The sequence below is a fragment of the Scyliorhinus torazame genome, chromosome 3, assembly GCF_047496885.1.
Source record: "Scyliorhinus torazame isolate Kashiwa2021f chromosome 3, sScyTor2.1, whole genome shotgun sequence".
Lineage (NCBI taxonomy): Eukaryota > Metazoa > Chordata > Chondrichthyes > Carcharhiniformes > Scyliorhinidae > Scyliorhinus > Scyliorhinus torazame.
In genome coordinates, this window is record NC_092709.1 from 50,395,570 (window position 1) to 50,415,402 (window position 19,833).

Below are 19,833 nucleotides of genomic sequence, written 5' to 3' on the forward strand. Positions count from 1 at the left end.
AGTCATATGGTTTTTAAGAGACCAGCAAGAGTTTACTTTGTAACCTATCTAAATCAATGATCTTTGCATCTGCACCCTCACTTAGCCTGAGCCAAGCATCTGACTTGTTGAGCTGCTCATCCATGGGATGGCACAAGATATCTGGTCTCCCACTCATGCCAAAGCTCATGAGGCCATAAAGTGACCAGCATTCTTAAATTAGCAGGAACTATTTCCACAAATGCATCCCAGCGCGCATTAAAAGGCAGTTTATGAGCCTGGTGATGTTTTATCTCCCAGTCAACATTATAGGTTAATAATGGATAAAGGCGTTGCTTACATTAGGAAATCCTGAGTCTTAATGACCTCAAGTAAGACAGAACTTGGCACTCTATAATTAGTCTCGACATTCTTGAACAAGGCTGGGGAAAGCAGAAAACCATTGTACCCAAGGCTACCTATGGCAATATTCTAATTTTGAAATAATTGGGCAGCATCTGTGATGCTGAGTTGACTCGCGATGAAGGCAATTTAAAATGAAAGCCCAACCAATCATCCACCACTTACCCCCAATAAACTTTCATACAGGTCTGGGGTTGACAGTGGGAGAGCCTGCGTTGGATTTTATGAGCCCCACACCCCAACCGTCAAACCTTATTAATCTAGGTTTCTGTTTGCTATCAAATCAAGAAATTTCCTTGCAACTTTTACAACCGATACAAAGTTGTAATCCTTACCACTGCATTTTTGGTTTTCTGGCGGATCGGTTTAAGTCTGTGGGCCCTCAGCGGTGACACAAATTCTTGCAATGTTCTCATCTGATTCTCAGCAGGCTGTCTTTCCTCTTGTACAAAGTTGTGCTGTTTCAACACTTGATGACAGTCATACTGTGAGTCTGCTTGCTTGTTGTCTCTTTTTGCAGAACCCCATCCTGGGGGTAAAAGAACCCCATCATATTTCAGAATTCCCATCTGTTTTCTGCAGCAGCTCTCTTCATAAAAAGTATCACTTTTTATTTTGTTGCTGGGATTCTTTCCCCATGCATTTGCTGGGACCACTTCTTTCATAATCTGCTGCTTTCTTCCACTGTGGATACTGTCACTAGGGCTACTTAGGGCACTAACATCCACTGTTTTTTTGAAAGGAGCTAGGAGATAAAAAAATGATACAAGTTAAACTTAAATGAACAAATCTTGACAATCTAAATTTTCCCAAATATCATATACATTTATATAATTACCCATGTGACACTTTTTAAGAGGTGCTTTCTGGAAATTGGGTACTAACTCAGTAAAAAATAATTAAATTACAATGGGCTGGATTTTGCACTCCCCCCACCCAGATTTGAAGGTTGGGGTGTGATGGTTTGTAAAATCCAGTGCATGGCTCTCCCACCACCAACCCCTGTATGAAACCTCATTGGGGGTAAGTGGTGGATGTGTCGGTTGGCCATCGGCTCAGAGCTCCTTAAGCTAAGCATCCAATTAATGACCACTTAAGGGCCACATGCTACCTCCCCGCCACTATCTCACCTGCAGCCAGTGGAGGCCCACACCATGTTCCTTAAAGCTACAGCTGCCAGTTTAAATGAAAGCAGCATACACGCCATTGTACGAACTTTTGAAATGTCTAAATTTTATTGCATACCATTATGTGCTTGAACATTTTCAAACCAGCGTTGTGCTGTGCCAATCTGCGACATCTGTTCCAAGAATGGCCCACTGGACACAGGCTGATAAGCAAAATTTGGACTGTGAACAAAATTAGGAATGGTAAGTGCTTTGTGAACAACTCGAGGTGGACCCAAGTTAACTAAAGAATTTAAGGCTGACAAAGAGTGTATTTAAATTTTCATGACACTTTGCAATAGTGAAAAACGTTCACTCAAAGGTACCATTACCATGAATTCACAGAACACGTTGAACACACCATCAAATACACTGAACACATTATTTTGTCACGGATCACGGCAAAAATCTTTCTAAGCTTGCCAAATTCTTCTTCACATATTACTATCTGAAGTCACAAAATTTAAATATGCAGTTTATTCTATACAAGGTTTTGCCTAGAGCTCCCAACCTTTATTTAGATACTCGGGGACTCTGCTATAGCATGATCAACTAGAACCATTTCTCGAGGCCACGTTATTTCTTAGCTGTGTCTTTTGCTCGTGCTTAGGCTTTGATCTGCCAATGCCAGGGTCAATATTGTGTACGTATTCCAACAGCTTCTAGTCCTCATGCTCAAAATAAATGAATAAACATGTTGTAGAAAACCAATAAAATAAATTAGAGAGATATTTAAAAGTTTTCTTTTCTTAAATTGGGTGGCTGTGTCCGTAGTGTGAGGAAGCCTGTAGTTGAATTTGCAAAATGAAAATTTTGGGATCCAAGACTTGCTCACGTTATACCAAATTCATGCTACAACAGTGTAGTAGTTTTCCAGTTAAAACACATGTTCTATTTTATGTATTTATTCAAGTCATTTATTCCTCTCAATTTTATACAAGCTTTCACTATCTTCTTGCCCACAGCATTAGATTACAATGGATGAAGATGTTCCAATTGGCCAAAAAACCTTGTACTTACTTTGCTGTCTGCTTGACAGGTGGAGATATGGTGGGTTTCTCAGATGAGCCAACAATACCTGAACCGTCTCTACTGAATTGCTGACTATCTGTGTAACCATCTCCATACAAATTTGCAGTATTGTATATTCCAGGTCTGGCAGACTTTGTCAGTGCATCAGCAGAGTGACATCGCTCCAAAATAGTATTGGGCCTTTCTAGATTCTGGCTTTGAAAGGTACCAGATCGATCAGTGGAGTGTGCCCTTCGAAGCCACCTAGAATGAGGTCGTTCTTCCTCTGCATGTTGTACAGTTCTTCCCCTGCCACCTCTGATAATTTCAGAATTCTGTACACTTCTCTCACTAAAGACTGCACTGCTTTCCATGGATGAAGTATCATTGATAAGTCTATTGTGCGAGGTAATTACTGCCATTTTGTTTGGGAGAAACTGTCCTATTACTTGCTTAGTCTTTTGATGCAAGCGTCCCATTGTACTAGCACTAGAGGATCCTGTTCCAATGGTAAATCCTGTTGAAATTGTGGCATGCCCACTATCCATAGAGTCCTCTACAGTTTCGGAGTTCTTACTTCTGGATGAAGGGCACTTCATCATGTATAAATGGTCTAATACACCAGAAAGACTGATACGGTCTACTGGATTTTTACGAAGCAACTGGTAGATTAGATCTCGAGCCTCATTTGAAATAAATGTCGGCATTTCATAATCTGCCAGCATCACCTTGTTCAATGTATTTTTTACAGTGTCAGTATCAAATGGTGGCTTTCCCACCAGGAAGGTATAAAACATGCACCCAAGAGACCACACATCAGATTCAAGACCATGAGCACTATGGGTTGCGATCTCTGGTGCAATGTAATTGGGGGTACCACACATGGTGAAGTGCTTTTCGTTCGGCATTTTCAACTGTGCTGCTAATCCAAAATCAGCAATCTTTATGTTCATATCGCTTGTAAGTAGAAGATTAGAAAGGGTGAGGTCCCGATGCAGTATACCATGCGAGTGGAGGTATAACATTCCAGTAACAATATGGTGCATGAAGTGTCGGGCTGTGCAAAAAAAAGTAAATACATAAGTATTTCAAATAGTTTACATAGAAACAGTTCCCTTTTTTGTTACTCGAGTTATTTTCTTTCCTCAGTTTATCTTTGGAAAATTAAAGTCACCTATTATTATAGCCTTGCTATTTCAGCATATGTCTCAAATTTGTCTACACAGCTCTTCTTCAATTTCATTTCCGCTGTTAAGTTCGTAATAAATTCTGAACAGATTATTTCCTTATTTCTCATTTCTAATGAATTAGATTTAATCTTTCCACATCCCAAATATACCAATCCAGTTCGCTTTGGCAATCAATCTATTGGATCCACTAGTTGGTTAGCGGATTCGGAGAGCTGGGAAATTGGATCAAAAAGAGAGGAACGTGTTTAATGCAGAAAAATTGGACGCATAGCAGCATAGAGCTCAACAGATAAGGGTACAAAATCTGAGGAAGCAATAATTGGCTTTCACAAAGTAACTCTAGTGTGTAACCTTCTGGGCACTACAGAGGTTCCGGACTTTGGAAGGAACGTTAATTTGCTAAATGGAATTTGGCATTTGGCACCTGCACTATGTTGCAAGTCCACAACAACTTGTAGCTGTATACACTTTTAAGGTAATAAATATTAAAAGATGCATGCTTCAGAGAGGCATAATAAAACAAAAAAGGACACAATACCACATCAGGGTTGATGACCAAAAGCGTGCTCAACGAGCTAAGTTTAAGGAATGCCTTAAAGGAGAAAACGCAAGGTAGATAGGCAAAGAGCTTTAAAAAATAAATTCCAGAGTTTAGGGCCTGGGCAGCTGATGGCATGGGAACCAATAGAAGAAGGATTAAAATCAGGGATGCTCCACAAGGCAGAATTAGAGCACAGATATCGGAGGGTTGTACGTTTGGAGAAGATTGCAGAATAGGAAGGGACCAAGGATTGGCGAGATTTTAAAACAAGGGTAAAAATGTTAAAATTGAGGCAGTGTTTAATCAAGAGTCAATGTAGGTCATTAAAAACAGGGGTAATGGGTGAATGAGACATGGTGGAATCTAACAGATAGGGAGGAGTTTGGATCAGAATTTATTTTTGCTGGAACATCAGAGTCTAGCTAGGTGAAGTAACAAAGGCATGGATGAGCAGTTCAGCAAATGGGCTGAGGCAGGAGCAAGGAGATTGTATAAAAGTGCAACTAAGCAGTCTCAACAATGGAGATAACACAAGAATTAGGAACAAGAGTAAGCCATTCAGTCTCTTGAGTCTGCTCTGCCATTTTACAAGATCATGGCTGAATATAAATGATTACACTTTCCATAAATGACTTGGATGAAGGGATCAAATGTATTTGGTGATGATACAAAGATAGGTAGGTGGTTGTGAAAAGGACATAAGGAGGCTACAAGTGGAGTGGGCAAAGCTCTGGCAAATGGAGTGCAATGTGGGAAAATGTGAAAATGTCCATTTTGGCAGTAAGAATAAAAATAGCATATTATCTAAATGGTGAGATTAGAGCTTGGAGATGCGGAGGGATCTGGGTGCCCCGTGCATGAATTTCAAAAGACTAGAATACAGGTATAGCAAGTAATGAGGAAAGCTAATAAAATGTTTCTGTTTATTGCAAAAGGAATTGAATACAAAAATAGGGAGATAATGTTCCAGTTGTTCAGGACACTGGTGAAGCCACAACTAGAATACCGTGTACAGTATTGGCCTTATTTAAGGAAGGATGTAAATGCATTAGAAGCAGTTGAGCGAAGGATTACAGCAGTAAGAGCAGGAATGTACAGGCTATCTTATGTGGAAAGATTTGACAGGTTAAGCTTGTATCTGAAGTTTAGAAGAGTAAGAGGTGACTTGATTGAAACATACATGATCTCCAGGAGTCTTGACAAGGAGGATGTGGAGATGTTTCTTCTAGTGGGAGAATCTAGAACTAGGGGGTTTCCCAGTTTAAAAATAAGGGGCGAAATTCTCCCCCAACGGCGCGATGTCCGCCGACTGGCGCCAAAGAGACGGGCATTGCGCCGGCCCAAAGGTGCGGAATGCTCCGCATCTTTGGCGGCCTAGCCCCAACATTGAGGGGCTAGGCCGACGCCAGAGGGATTTCCACCCCGCCAGCTGGCGGAAATGGCGTTTAGTTTCCCCGCCAGCTGGCGCGGAAATGCGGCGCATGCGCGGGAGCGTCAGCTGACAGTTTCCCGGCGCATGCACGGGAGCGTCAGCAGCCGCTGAAAGTTTCCCGCGCATGCGCAGTGGGGAGAGTCTCTTCCGCCTCCGCCATGGTGGAGGCCGTAGCGGAGGCGGAAGGGAAAGAGTGCCCCCACGGCACAGGCCCGCCCGCGGATCGGTGGGCCCCGATCGCGGGCCAGGCCACCGTGGGGGCACCCCCCGGGGTCAGATCGCCCTGCGCCCCCCCCCAGGACCCCGGAGCCCGCCCACGCCGCCGGTAAATACCAGGTTTGATTTACGCCGGCGGGACAGGCAATTTCTGGGCGGGACTTCGGCCCATTCGGGCCGGAGAATTGAACGGGGGGTCCCGCCAGCCGGCGCGGCCCGATTCCCGCCCCCGCCCAATCTCCGGTACCGGAGACTTCGGCGGGGGCGGGATTCACGGCGGCCAACGGCCATTCTCCGACCCGGCGGGGGGGTCAGAGAATGACGCCCAAGGGGTCTCCCATTTAAGACGGATAAGAATTATTTTTTTCACTGAGGGTAGTGTCTTTGGAACACTCTTCCTCAAAAGGCAGTGGAAGCAGAGTCTTTGAATGTTTTCAAGGCAAAGGTAGGTAGATTCTTGATAAACAAGGGGGTGAAGTCAGATCAGCCATGTTCTTAGGCGGCACAATGGTGCAGTGGTTAGCACTGCTGCCGCAAGGCTCCGAGGACCCGGGTTCGATCCTGGCCCTGGGTCACTGTCCATGTGGAGTTTGCACATTCTCCCCATGTTTGCGTGGGTCTCACCCCCATAACCCAAAGATGTGCAGTCTAGGTGGATTGGCCAAAAACCTCCCTTAATTGGAAAAAAAGAATTGGGTACTCTAAATTTTTTTTTTTATAAATCAGCCATGAATGACAAAACAGGCCCAAAGGACCAAGTGGCCTACTCCTGCTCCTAGTTCATATGTTTGTATGACTGTGGCCTTAACTCCACTTTCCTGTCTGGCCCCATAAGCTCTGAGGCCCTAGTCAGTCGAACTCAACCTTGAATAAATTTAATGACACAGCCTTCACTGCTCTCTGGAGAAAGAAATTCCACAGACTAACGACCCTCATCAAAAAGTTCTCATCTCGGTCTTAAACGAGACACTCCTAATTTTCAAACTGTGTCCGAGTTCGAGACTGCCTCACAAGGGGAAACATCTTCTCAGCATTCACCCTGTCAAGTCCCCTCCACGATCACATATTTCAATAAGATCACCTCTCACTCTTCTCAACCACAATGGGTAGAGGCTGAACCTGCTCAACCTTTCATCATTAGATAACCCCTTCATTCCAGGAATCTATCAAGTAAACCTTCTCTGAACTGTTTCTAATACAATTATATCCTTTCTAATGCAGGGAGACCAGAGTTGTGCACATTACTCCAGATGCAGACTTACCAACACCTGCACACCACACACCTGTAGCAAAAACCTCCCTACTTTTATGCTCAATTCCCCTTGCAACAAACACCAACATTCAATTTGCTTCCTTATTCACTTGCTGTACCTGTGTACTAACCTTTTGTGATTCAAATGCCAGGACACCCAGATCCCACTGCATCTTAAAGAGTTCTGCAGTCTCTTTCCATTTAAATAATATACTGCTTTCCTATTCTTCCTGCCAAAGCAGACAAGTTCACATATTCCCACATATTACTTCAGCTGCCAATTTTTTTACCCATTCACTTGATCTATCGAAATCCCTTCGTAGACTCCTCGTGTCCTCATGTCATTTGTATCATCAGCAAATTTAGCTACTGTATTTGTTTTTTTTCATCAAAATCACTTATATAGATCATAAATAGTTGGAGCCCCAACATAATCCCAATGGCACACCATTGGTTACAGCTTGCTAATCTGAAAAATTCCCTTTATATCTACCCTACACTTCCCGTTAGCTAACCAATCCAAACTCCATGCAAATAAGATACCTCCTATACCATGAGCTCTTATTTTTGTACTAACTATTGATGTGAAAATTAACCAAATGCAATTTTGAAATCCAAGGAGATACCACATCTTCAGGTTCCTCTTTGTCCACCATGCTTGTTATTGCCTCAAAAAAAAAAAGAGAAGCTCATTTCTGGATCAAACAATATCCAAGGTAGCTCAGCTTCAAATGGTGGTCAGGAGAGTTTGTAGTAGGAACTAAAAACAATGGCCATGATTTTCCCACTGCGTTGCACCCGACCCCAATCTTGTTGCACCGGGTGCATCGTGGGAGAGGCCCAAAACGGACTTCACGCCAGTCACCAAGCCACAGAGAGGAGGGGGTTGCCTTCATTGGCCGGGGCATTGAGTATAAGAATTGGCAGGTCATGTTGCAGCTGTATAGAACCTTAGTTAGGCCACACTTGGAGTATAGTGTTCAATTCTGGTCGCTACACTACCAGAAGGATGTGGAGGCTTTAGAGAGGGTGCAGAAGAGATTTACCAGAATGTTGCCTGGTATGGAGGGCATTAGCTATGAGGAGCGGTTGAATAAACTCGGTTTGTTCTCACTGGAACGAAGGAGGTTGAGGGGCGACCTGGTAGAGGTCTACAAAATTATGAGTGGCATAGACAGAGTGGATAGTCAGAGGCTTTTCCCCGGGGTAGAGGAGTCAATTACTAGGGGGCATAGGTTTAAGGTGAGAGGGGCAAGGTTTAGAGTAGATGTACGAGGCAAGTTTTTTACGCAGAGGGTAGTGGGTGCCTGGAACTCGCTACCGGAGGAGGTGGTGGAAGCAGGGACGATAGTGACATTTAAGGGGCATCTTGACAAATACATGAATAGGATGGGAATAGAGGGATACGGACCCAGGAAGTGTAGAAGATTGTAGTTTAGTCGGGCAGCATGGTCGGCACGGGCTTGGAGGGCCGAAGGGCCTGTTCCTGTGCTGTACATTTCTTTGTTCACACGCGAGTCACCTGACAGAGACCATATTTAAATGAGCCATTAGGAGGACCTGAATATATAAGGCCAATTTGAGAAATTCCCCAGGCTCTCGGGAGTCACCGGTTGCAACAGCGAGGCCTCACCTGGCCACTGTTTAGTACTGGTCTCCACAAGCGGAGCCCAGGCATGATGGGCACTCGGAGGCCATTGGAGCCACTGGGTGGTCAGGGCCTTGGCATTACCTGGGTGTCAGGGGAAATGCCCAGGTGCCAATGCCAAAGCCTGGTGGGGCCCATGCAAGGGATGTCATGAAGGTTGGGGAGTGGGGGGGGCCCTCAGCGACCCAATAGCGTGATATGTTCATGGAGAGAGGGGAGGGGAAAAGAGAAGAGAAAGAGATGCTCCAATGACAGTAAGGATGGGTGGGTGTGGGGCATGTCTGGGTGGTGGTGGTGGTGGTGGTGGGGGGGGGGGGGGGGGGGGGGGGCTCACGGTAACTTTGTGAATTGGGGAGTTGCCCCCTGGGGGTCAAGCATGTTGCCCATATCTGTAGGGTGTCGCATTGTAGGTGGGGGTTGTGTGTGACCCTCAACCTCACTTTGAGACAAGGACACCCTTTCAAAATGGTGCCCCGATCACGGAGGAGCCAATTAGGCAGCGAGTTTAGCTCCCCACTGAGAAAGAAATTCGAAGTCTGAGATTGACTGGCCAATCAATACAGATCTGGATCTCACCCAAAAAGCCAGCGGGAAACACCCCGCCAAACTGTCACTTATTTGGGTGAATTGCACCCAATGACTTTGATCTTGTTAACATTTATTGAGAGGAAATTTCTACTCATCCACGACTCTTATGTCGGACAAGCAACATGACAGATCAGAGACTGTGGAGTCAAGTGAGCGGATGCCGACACAGACCTAATGCTGTCAGCGTACATGCGGAACTTGATGGGGTTTCGGAAGATGTCACCAAGAGCTGGTATGTAGATGCACAATAGAATGAAGCAGAGGTTAGATCTCTGGGAAGACTGAGAATGGAAAGAGAAGCAATTTCAGATGTTTCCCTAGCTACTGTTTGATAGATAAGAACAAAATCAGACAAGGAGGGGTGCTGGAGGAGGACAGCGAGGTCAACCATGTTAAAGGCTACAGATAAGTCCAGAAGGATAATTTACACAGTAAAGTAGAATGTCACTTAAAAGTTTGAGGATGACAATTGCTGTACTGTGTGCATGGAAACCTGCTTGGAATTAATCAAATGGAGTTACAGGAAAGATGGGCATAGATTTGGGAAGTGACAACACATTCAGCTATTTGGAGAGCAAAGAAGGTAAAGCAGTGGATGTAGTGTACATGGATTTTAGTAAGGCATTTGATAAGGTTCCCCATGGTAGGCTTATGCAGAAAGTAAGGAGGCATGGGATAGTGGGAAATTTGGTCAGTTGGATAACGAACTGGCTAACCGATAGAAGTCAGAGAGTGGTGGTGGATGGCAAATATTCAGCCTGGATCCCAGTTACCAGTGGTGTACCGCAGGGATCAGTTCTGGGTCCTCTGCTGTTTGTGATTTTCATTAATGACTTGGATGAGGGAGTTGAAGGGTGGGTCAGTAAATTTGCAGACGATACGAAGATTGGTGGAGTTGTGGATAGTGAGGAGGGCTGTTGTCGGCTACAAAGAGACATAGATAGGATGCAGAGCTGGGCTGAGAAGTGGCAGATGGAGTTTAACCCTGAAAAGTGTGAGGTTGTCCATTTTGGAAGGACAAATATGAATGCGGAATACAGGGTTAACGGTAGAGTTCTTGGCAATGTGGAGGAGCAGAGAGATCTTGGGGTCTATGTTCATAAATCTTTGAAAGTTGCCATTCAAGTGGATAGAGCTGTGAAGAAGGCCTATGGTGTGCTAGCGTTCATTAACAGAGGGATTGAATTTAAGAGCCGCGAGGTGATGATGCAGCTGTACAAAACTTTGGTACTGCCACATTTGGAGTACTGTGTACAGTTCTGGTCGCATCATTTTAGGAAGGATGTGGAAGCTTTGGAAAAAGGTGCAAAGGAGATTTACCAGGATGTTGCCTGGAATGGAGAGTAGGTCTTACGAGGAAAGGTTGAGGGCGCTAGGCCTTTTCTCATTAGAACAGAGAAGGATGAGGGGCGACTTGATAGAGGTTTATAAGATGATCAGGGGGATAGATAGAGTAGACAGTCAGAGACTTTTTCCCCGGGTGGAACAAACCATTACAAGGGGACATAAATTAAGGTGAATGGTGGAAGATATAGGGGGGGGATGTCAGAGGTAGGTTCTTTACCCAGAGAGTAGTGGGGGCATGGAATGCACTGCCTGTCGAAGTAGTTGAGTCGGAAACATTAGGGACCTTCAAGCAGCTATTGGATAGGTACATGGATTACGGTAAAATGATGTAGTGTAGATTTATTTGTTCTTAAGGGCAGCACGGTAGCCTTGTGGATAGCACAATTGCTTCACAGCTCCAGGGTCCCAGGTTCGATTCCGGCTTGGGTCACTGTTTGTGCGGAGTCTGCACATCCTCCCAGTGTCTGCGTGGGTTTCCTCCGGGTGCTCCGGTTTCCTCCCACAGTCCAAAGATGTGTAGGTTAGGTGGATTGGCCATGATAAATTGCCCTTAGTGTCCAAAATTGCCCTTAGTGTTGGGTGGAGGTGTTGACTTTGGGTAGGGTGCTCTTTCCAAGAGCCGGTGCAGACTCAATGGGCCGAATGGCCTCCTTCTGCACTGTAAATTCAATGATAATCTATGATTAATCTAGGACAAAGGTTCGGCACAACATCGTGGGCCGAAGAGCCTGTTCTGTGCTGTATTTTTCTATGTTCTATGTTCTAAGGTTGGCAAAAGGGCAGTAGTTTTCAAGGATTGAGGGTGGAATGATGGCAGAATTAAAGAGAACAGTGACAGAAGCCGAGGAGGTAACTTTACAATATCAGTTAACAAAAGGTGAAAAAGGAAAGTTGAGTAGTCAATAATTTGGTGAGCATACGGTTGATGGAGCCGGAGGGGTTGCACAGACAACATGAGCTCAGAGCACAGCAGGAGATAGGGAAAAAAATCGATGCGAGTTTAGCGAGGAATATTCCGAAAAGCTTGACCCCCTTGGAGAAGAGGTGACACAAGAGGGTGTTTAAGACAGTTTGTGGGAGAGAAGAGAAAGCCAAAGTGTTGTGCATGTTAGTTTTATTTTACATATGGAGGAGCCAGAGGATCAGAAAAGGGATCACTGTTTTTTTTTTTTTTTTAAACTTTCATTTATGAATGTGTCTCTCTTCAATATTTTCAGATGGTAGTTACCTTCATCTTCAGAGAAAGTAGCTTTCCTATTCTTTAAATATCTGCTCATTTCTCCATTGTGACACATCTCCAACACTAAATAGACATAATTGTTGTCTTCAAAATAATTGTAGAGCTGGAAAAAACAAGAAATATCTTCAAGTATTTTGACAGATTAGATTAAACAAATCCAATTAATGAAAAAGTAGCCTTTTACCTCCAATATAGAGGGATGTTTCAACTGACAATGAATCTCCACTTCATTTCGGACTCTCTGCACCATTCCCACTTTGTGCATGGCCTTTTTATCAATCTAACAACAGAAAACCACTTTGCATCAAGGTATGCAAAAATGCTAATCAACAATGCCTAGAATGTTATCTATAATCAGTAATTGATTATTAAAGTACCAGCTTTATGAAAACAAAATTCATTAATTGCTTACATTAATTGTATATTCAGTGGAACATACATATTGTCATTGTAATCATGCAACTTCAGTAATAAAGAATAGATGAATTAAATTATGTGTTGTTTATTCGAGGAGTATGTCACAATTATTTTAAAATTTCACTGGAGAGCAAAATTGGGTTCCTGGTTAAGGAAAGTGATTATTCATTCCATTCATACATAAATTTAAGTTGATGGCAATGAAGTTTGCATTACTAGCACAGGACAGGAATTGCAATTCCTTACCCTCATGCTCCTGTACATCTCAACAATGCTAAGCAGATAGGAGATATTTTCCCACATAATAGGGCATTTGTCAACAGGAACTTTAGTATATTTTTTGTTTACTGTTCTATTTTGCTCGAATCTTCTCCAAGAGGACATGGGGACCTTAAGCTGTATACAGGTGCAGTGCCTTACAGCTCCAAAAACTAGAGTAGTACAGCTTGGTTTCAACAATTAAGTTTCCAAAAAGTTAAACAATATTGATGAACAGTCACAGGACCTTTCAAGTGTCTGAGAGTTAGACTGTAATATGGATTCCAGACAAGTAGCGGCACAATTATATTATCTGGCTAGAATTGCAACTATTCTGGTCAGGAGAGGATTTTGCACAGAACTATTAATTGTAATTAAAAAATATATATTTAGCAATGCCCACAATATCTATATATTTTAATTAACTCCAGATTGGTTAAAAGTATCCAAGACTTCCAACAAATTCTTCCAGTTTATTACACTGCTTCTGTCCAGAACACATTTGACCAAGACTCTTAGAGAATTATTTCAGCGATGGTGCGTAGCAGAAATAGCTCACAAGCGGGTTAAAGATTTTGCACAGACATGCTCCGAATGTCCTAGTCAATTGGGAAGCATGGAATACTGCTTGGAGTGAGCTCATAATTTTGTAATTACCAAAAAAAAGCAAATTTATATGCTTTGTATGGAAAAGCAAAATTCTGCACATGATGGAATCTGAAATAAAAACAGAAAATGCTCAAATATTCATCTATAGAGAGACAAACAGAGTTAATATTTCAGGACTTAACACAAGGTAATACTTGAAGTATTTCACAAATAGTCAGACACTGTGCTAGGGAAAGATTAGATGAGGTGCCAAAACTTTCAGAGAGGAATTTTGCAAGGGTTTTTAAGCAAGTGTTGGAAAGTTCTACAGGGGTACAATTAAGGTGGTAATAGGTTCTGTCACCAATAAATGGATGAAGATGGTACACAATCAGAATTGGGGAAATCTTTAGGAAGATGTATAGGCCAAAGGAAATTGCAGAGGTGATGCAGGGCAAAGCAAGGAGAAATTTATATGTAAAAATTTGAAATGCAATGTTTTCGATGATAGGAAGCCAACACAGATCAACAAAGGAAGACTTGATAGGAAAGAGGGATTAAGTGTAGGTTCACCCCAAGATTGGCTAGGGAGATTCAGTTAATGGCAACGACTGAAGACAATGGTTTCCTCAATATTGAACTGGTGTAAGTTGTGATGGATCTAAGACTAATGTCATACAAACAGATCACTTTGACAATCTGGAGACCAAGGAAGTAGTGGAGCCATATGTCATTACTATTCACATGAAAGCTGACCCACACCATGATATCACATGTAAAATGGCAAGAGGGGAACAATAGATCCTTGTTTTTATTATTAGACCCTTGTGGGACTCTGGTGATAACTGTAGAAGAGGGAAAAGAAGCCAATGTTGGAAATGCATTGGCTAGGTTCAGATAGGTTGTAATGGAATCACAATGTGGTGTCCTCAGGAGGACAGATATTGAAAAAGGCTGGTGTGGTCAACTGTTGCATGCAGTAGAAAGGTTGAGGAGACTGACGGTTGATTTGCCACAATTGCACTCAAAGATGATGTCAATTGTTGGCAAGGGTTGCTTTGTGCCAAGAGAAGATGAACTGGAGGAATTCAAATTGGATTTTGGGAAGGGATGGACAGATCTGAAAAGTCAGGACATCCTGGAGGGCCTGAGAGGGGAAAAAGTTGTTAGGGAATGGGTAATTAGGAGGGAACAGGAGCAGAAAATACTGGACAATCTCAGCAGGTCTGACAGCATCTGTGGAGAGAAGGGAGCTAACGTTTCCAGTCTGGATGACTCTTTGTCTAAGCTGAACAGCTAACATTGTTTGAGAAGTAATGACAACAGTTCTAAGAATGACAATGTTGCTGGAGGAAAATGACAAGATCAACTTACAATGGTTAAGCAGTTTCAATCGGAAGTGTCATAATATGCACCCGTGCACATCATGAGATAAAAGCAGGCAGTGACAGATACCCAGGTGAGCCAATCAACATACAGAACAGAACACGACCAATCACCAGACAGAACACCAGAGGGGGGGTCCAACTATAAAACACAGGAGGCATCAGCACTCTGCCTCTTTCCACTGGTGACAACTGTAGCGACAGTCAGGGTGTACCGTGGATCAGAGCTAGCCTGGTTTGGATAGTTAATATTAGTTTACTTAGATAGTAGAGAGTCAACCCACAGGCAGCTGTGTGCTTCGTTACTGAAGTTCAATAAATCTTATTGAACCAACGCCTACGTTTGGTGTATGCTTGATCATTTAACTGCATGGTGTTGCAGTCCGTGTTACCCCTGGGTGAATAACACGACAGGAAGTTTAAAACAGATTCTGTTGACACAAGATTGACATTTCTCCTCGTTACAAACTTAGCTGAATCTATAATCGTTTTCTTTTGTTTTGGTATGGATTTTAAGTCATCGTGTTTGCAAGATATAAAAAGTTAAAAATCCATCATTATCTTTGAAAAGATTAAATAAGATCGTTAAGAATCAGAATGTAAACGTACCATTTTTATCGCTACCTCCAGACCAGTGCTCACAGATTTTGCTCTGTAAACGCATGCAAATGAACCCTTCCCCAGGAGCGTTAACACCTTGAAGTCCTGTAAAATAAACATTTGAAAAGAGAACATCGTTTACGCGTGGATTTTAGAAAAAGGCGTCACTTTTTCCATCAGCAATTATAATACGGTGCAGTTGTAACGATTAAACTACATGCAAATAGCTAGTTTGAACGGCTTCTATTTTTTTTTTAAATAAAGTGTCCATCCTACTCACCTCGATGGTATTCTCGCCATCTGTAACTGACATCCTGACATCGCCAGAGACCCCACTCTTGCATTTTAAGAAAATGTAATTCAACACTCGATCCAGCATTTTAGAACAACTAGCAGGAACAGAGACACGGTTCGTTTGATTGCATTACCGGCCAGCTAACGATCAAGTGGAATCGAAGACAAATAACTGAGTCATTAAAACACAAGCCCGGCTATATTCCCGCGTTAAAACCAAAATCAACGGCTTCTCATCGCCTGGCAACAGCGTTAAGTATTAGTTACGAGCTCTCCAAGGTCTCACCAAGCGAAACATCAACTGTCGTTACCGAATATTTACTATGAAATATAAACCGCCGCCTTAACTAATGTTCGCAATAGAACTGTCACGTGACACTCACTGGACCCAAAATCTGAATTTCTTTTAAGATTCTCGTAAAACAAATCTTATAATTACGAACTTAAAAAGTTATATTACAGTAAGATTTTGTTGTAACCACCTAGTTTCTATCAGCTATCTGATATTAAATTCCACAGTAAATGTAACACTTGCAATTTCTATACAAAAATAAACTTCCTTCATTAATATTCACTTTAAAAACTCCAGCGTCTTCCTCAGCAAGTATTCCATCAGTAACCTGTCAGGATATTTTTTACACCATCAGTGGTAAATTTATCTTTGACTAGTTCGATTCTAGGCACAGGTGTCCCACTCTGACAATTCAAAACACTGCATTTCCCAAGCATTACCAAGCTCAAAATCCTAAATTTCGTCAGCTTTTTCACACATAGGGATCAGCCTCATTATTTTTATTGTCTCTATTACCTGAAGGTCTTTGTGTCTTAGATCAGATCAAGACATATTCTGACCAAAGCATAGAAAATAGGAGGTCAGAGAATCCTTCAAGCCTGTTCCACCATCCAATATGATAGTGGCAATCCTCTGTCTCAATGCATACTCCCACACTCTCTGCATACCCTTTAAAGTCGAGAAATCTATTTCCTTAAATATATTCAGTGACTTGGCTTCCACAGCCTTTTGTGGTAGAGAATTCCACAGGTACACCATCCTTGAGTGAAGAGGTTTCTCCTCATCTTAGTCCTAAGTGGCCTACCCCATATCCTGAGACTGTGACCCCTTGTTCTAGACCCCAACCCCAGTCACCCAGAGGAAACATCATCCCTGCATCCAGTCCATTCAGTCCTGCCAGAATTTTGTACGTTTCAGAGATCCGCTTTCATTCTTCTAAATTCCAATGAACACAGGCCTAGTTGCCCAATCTCTCCTCAAACAATCCAGTCATCCAGAGAATCAGTCTGGTGAACATTTGCTGCACTCCCTCAATAGCAAGTATATCCATTCTTATGCAAGGAGACCAAAACTGCACACAATACTCCACATGTGGTCTCACCATGGCCATGTGCAGCAAGAAAGATATAATTGCTCCTGTACTCAAATAATTTTGCAATGAAGGCCAATGTATCATTTGCCTTCCTAATTGCTTGCTATACGTGCATGCTTGCTTGCTTTCAGTGACTAGTGAACAAGGACACCCGGGACTCAGTAGGTCAACATATACCATAATTCAAATAATACTCTGGAATTCTGTTTTCCCTACCAAAGTGGATAATGACATTTAGGATAGGATCATGAAATCATGACAATATAGTAAAATGGTGCACACCCTCTCACACAGCAAAAACCCGGAATCAACATGAAAAATCAGAGTAAACCTTCTGCACCATGATCAGGCACATACCAACGTACATTCCCCTCAGCCCCAGCAGCACCAACAGCACCTACAATTCATCACAGCCTCCTCTTTCTGCATAACAAACCAATCTACACTGGGATGTCTTCCAGGGAAGGTGGGGCCTGTACAAGGACAGGTTACACCTGAACTGGAGGGGCACCAAAATGCTTTGGGGGGGGGGGGGGGGGGGGAAAGAGGTTTGCTAGTCTGGTTCGGGTGGGTTTAAATAATTTGGCGGGGGGGGGGGGGGGGGGGGGGGGGGGAAATCAGGACAGCAAGTGAAGAGACTGGGTTGAGCTTGATACCAGTGTCGGGCTGGCTAAGAAGAAGGTTAGGCTGGGGGAGGTTGAACTCAGTGGCCTGGAAGTCTAGAGTGTATCTGTTTCAATGCACGGAGTATAACAGGTAAGACAGATGAACTTAAAGCCTTGATTCACGCGCGGAACTTGGATGTGGTTGCTGTAACGGAGACTTGGTTAAAAAAAGGGACAGGACTGGCAGCTAAATATTCCAGGATATAGGTGTTTTAGGCGAGACAGGGAGGAAGGTAAAAGAGGCAGGGGAGTTGCAATACTGGCGAGAGAACATATTACAGCTGCACAGAGGGAGAACATCATGGAAGAATCAAGTAACGAGGCACTGTGGGTAGAACTCAGAAACAGGAAGGGTGCAGTCACTATGATGGGGGTGTACTACAGGCCTCCCAACAGCCCACGGGTTGAAGAACAGATATGTAAGCAGATTCTGGATAGATATAGAAATAATAGGGTTAAAGTGAGAGACTTTAATTTTCCTTATATTGACTAGAAATCCCTTTGGTGAGGAATTTGTTAAGTGTGTCCAAGAAGGTTTTTGTGGATTGTGAATATGTGGATAGTCCAACGAGAGAGGAGACTATATTGGACCTAGTACTAGGGAACGAGCCCAGGCAGGTCATCAAAGTTGCAGTGGGAGAACATGTGGTGAACAGTGGCCACAATTCTGCAAGCTTTCGGATACTCATGGTAAAGGACGAGTGTTGTCCTAGGGTTAAGGTGCTAAATTGGGGGAAGGCTAACTACAACCAAATTAGGCAGGATTTGGAGGCTGTTGCTTGGGAGAGGCTGTTTGAGGGTAAATCCACATTTGACATGTGGGAGTCTTTTAAGGAGCAGTTGATGAAAGTGCAGGACAGGCATGTGCTGGTAAAAAGGAAGGACAGGAAAGGCAAGATTTGGGAACCATGGATGACCAGTGAATTTGAGAATCTTGTCAAAAAGAAAAAAAGATGCATATGTGAGGTACAGGCAACTAAAAACAGATGAAGCACTTGAGGAATACAAGGAAAGTAGAAAAGAGCTCAAGCGGGGAATTAAGAGGGCAAAAAGGGTCACGAAATGTTGATGACAGACAGGAATAAGGAGAATCCCAAGGCATTTTATACGTGTATTAGGAACAAGAGGGTAGCTAGAGAAAGAGTCGGTCACTCAAGGACAAAGGAGGGTAATTATGTGTAAAACCAGAGGAAGTAGGTGAGGTCCTTAATGAGTATTTTGCATCGGTATTCACAAAGAAGAGGGACTCTTGATTCGTGGTGTCTCAGAGGGATGTGTAAACACTTTAGAACACTGGAGGAAATGTTAGGTGTGCTAAAATGCATTAAGGTAGACAAATCCCCAGGGCCAGGTGGCATCTATCCCAGATTACTGAGGGAGACAAGAGATTAAATCGCTGGGCCTCTGACAGAAATCTTTGTGCCCTCGTTGGCCACAGGTGAGATCCCAGAAGGTTGGAGGATAACCAATGTTGTACCTTATTTAAGAAGGGTTGCAAGGATAATCCGGGTAATTATCGGCCAGTGAGCTTGACGTCAGTGATAGTGAAATTGTTGGAAAAGATTCTTAGAGGTAGGATCTATGCACATTTGGAAATGAATGTCCTTATTAGCAACAGACAGCATGGTTTTGTACAAGGGAGGTCAGGTCTCACTAATTTAATTGAATTTTTCGAGGAGGTGACAAAAATGATTGACGAGGGAAGGGTTGTGGATGTTGTCTACATGGACTTTAGTAAAGCATTTGATAAGATCTCTCATGGCAGGCTGGTGCAAAAGATTAAATCACATGGGGTCAGGGGTGAACTACACAGAGAAATCTGGGTGTGTAAGTCCACAGATCCTTAAAAGTGGCAGCACAGGTGGAAATGGTGGTAAAGAAAGCATTAGGCATGCCTGCCTTCACAGGATGGGGTATAGAGTATAAAAGCTCGAAAATAATGTTACAGTTATATAGAACGGTGGTTAGGTCACATTTGGAATACGGTGTCCAATTCTGGTCACCGCACTACCAGAAGGATGTGGAGGCTTTGGATAGAGTACAGAAAAGGTTTACCAGGATGTTGCCTGGTATGGGGGTTATTAGCTATGAGGAGAGATTGAATAAACTGGGATTGTTTTCCCTAGAGAGAGACAGAGGCTGAGGGGTGATCTGCTAGAAGTTTATAAAATTATTAGGGATATAGATATGGTGAACAGTTGTGGAGACTTTTTCCCAGGGCGGAAATGA

The 19,833-nt window shown here is 43.1% G+C and overlaps 1 protein-coding gene across 3 annotated transcripts in view; it reads right to left on the reverse strand.

Moving 5' to 3' along the window:
* plk4 (polo-like kinase 4 (Drosophila)) overlaps positions 1-19,833 on the reverse strand; it is a 97,086-nt gene that overhangs the window by 31,204 nt on the left and 46,049 nt on the right. Inside the window, exons 1-7 of one of the 3 annotated variants that reach the window (XM_072495663.1) lie at positions 15,541-15,834; positions 15,270-15,365; positions 12,197-12,292; positions 12,001-12,115; positions 2,568-3,615; positions 1,627-1,730; positions 717-1,126 (exon numbers count right to left, since the gene is read on the reverse strand). In XM_072495663.1, coding sequence (XP_072351764.1) covers positions 717-1,126; positions 1,627-1,730; positions 2,568-3,615; positions 12,001-12,115; positions 12,197-12,292; positions 15,270-15,365; positions 15,541-15,639 — 1,968 coding nt within the window. In that variant the 5' untranslated portion in view covers positions 15,640-15,834. Of the gene's footprint in view, positions 1-716; positions 1,127-1,626; positions 1,731-2,567; positions 3,616-12,000; positions 12,116-12,196; positions 12,293-15,269; positions 15,366-15,540; positions 15,835-19,833 lie in introns of those variants that run through there. The other 2 variants (XM_072495661.1, XM_072495662.1) reach the window with 2 other exon arrangements.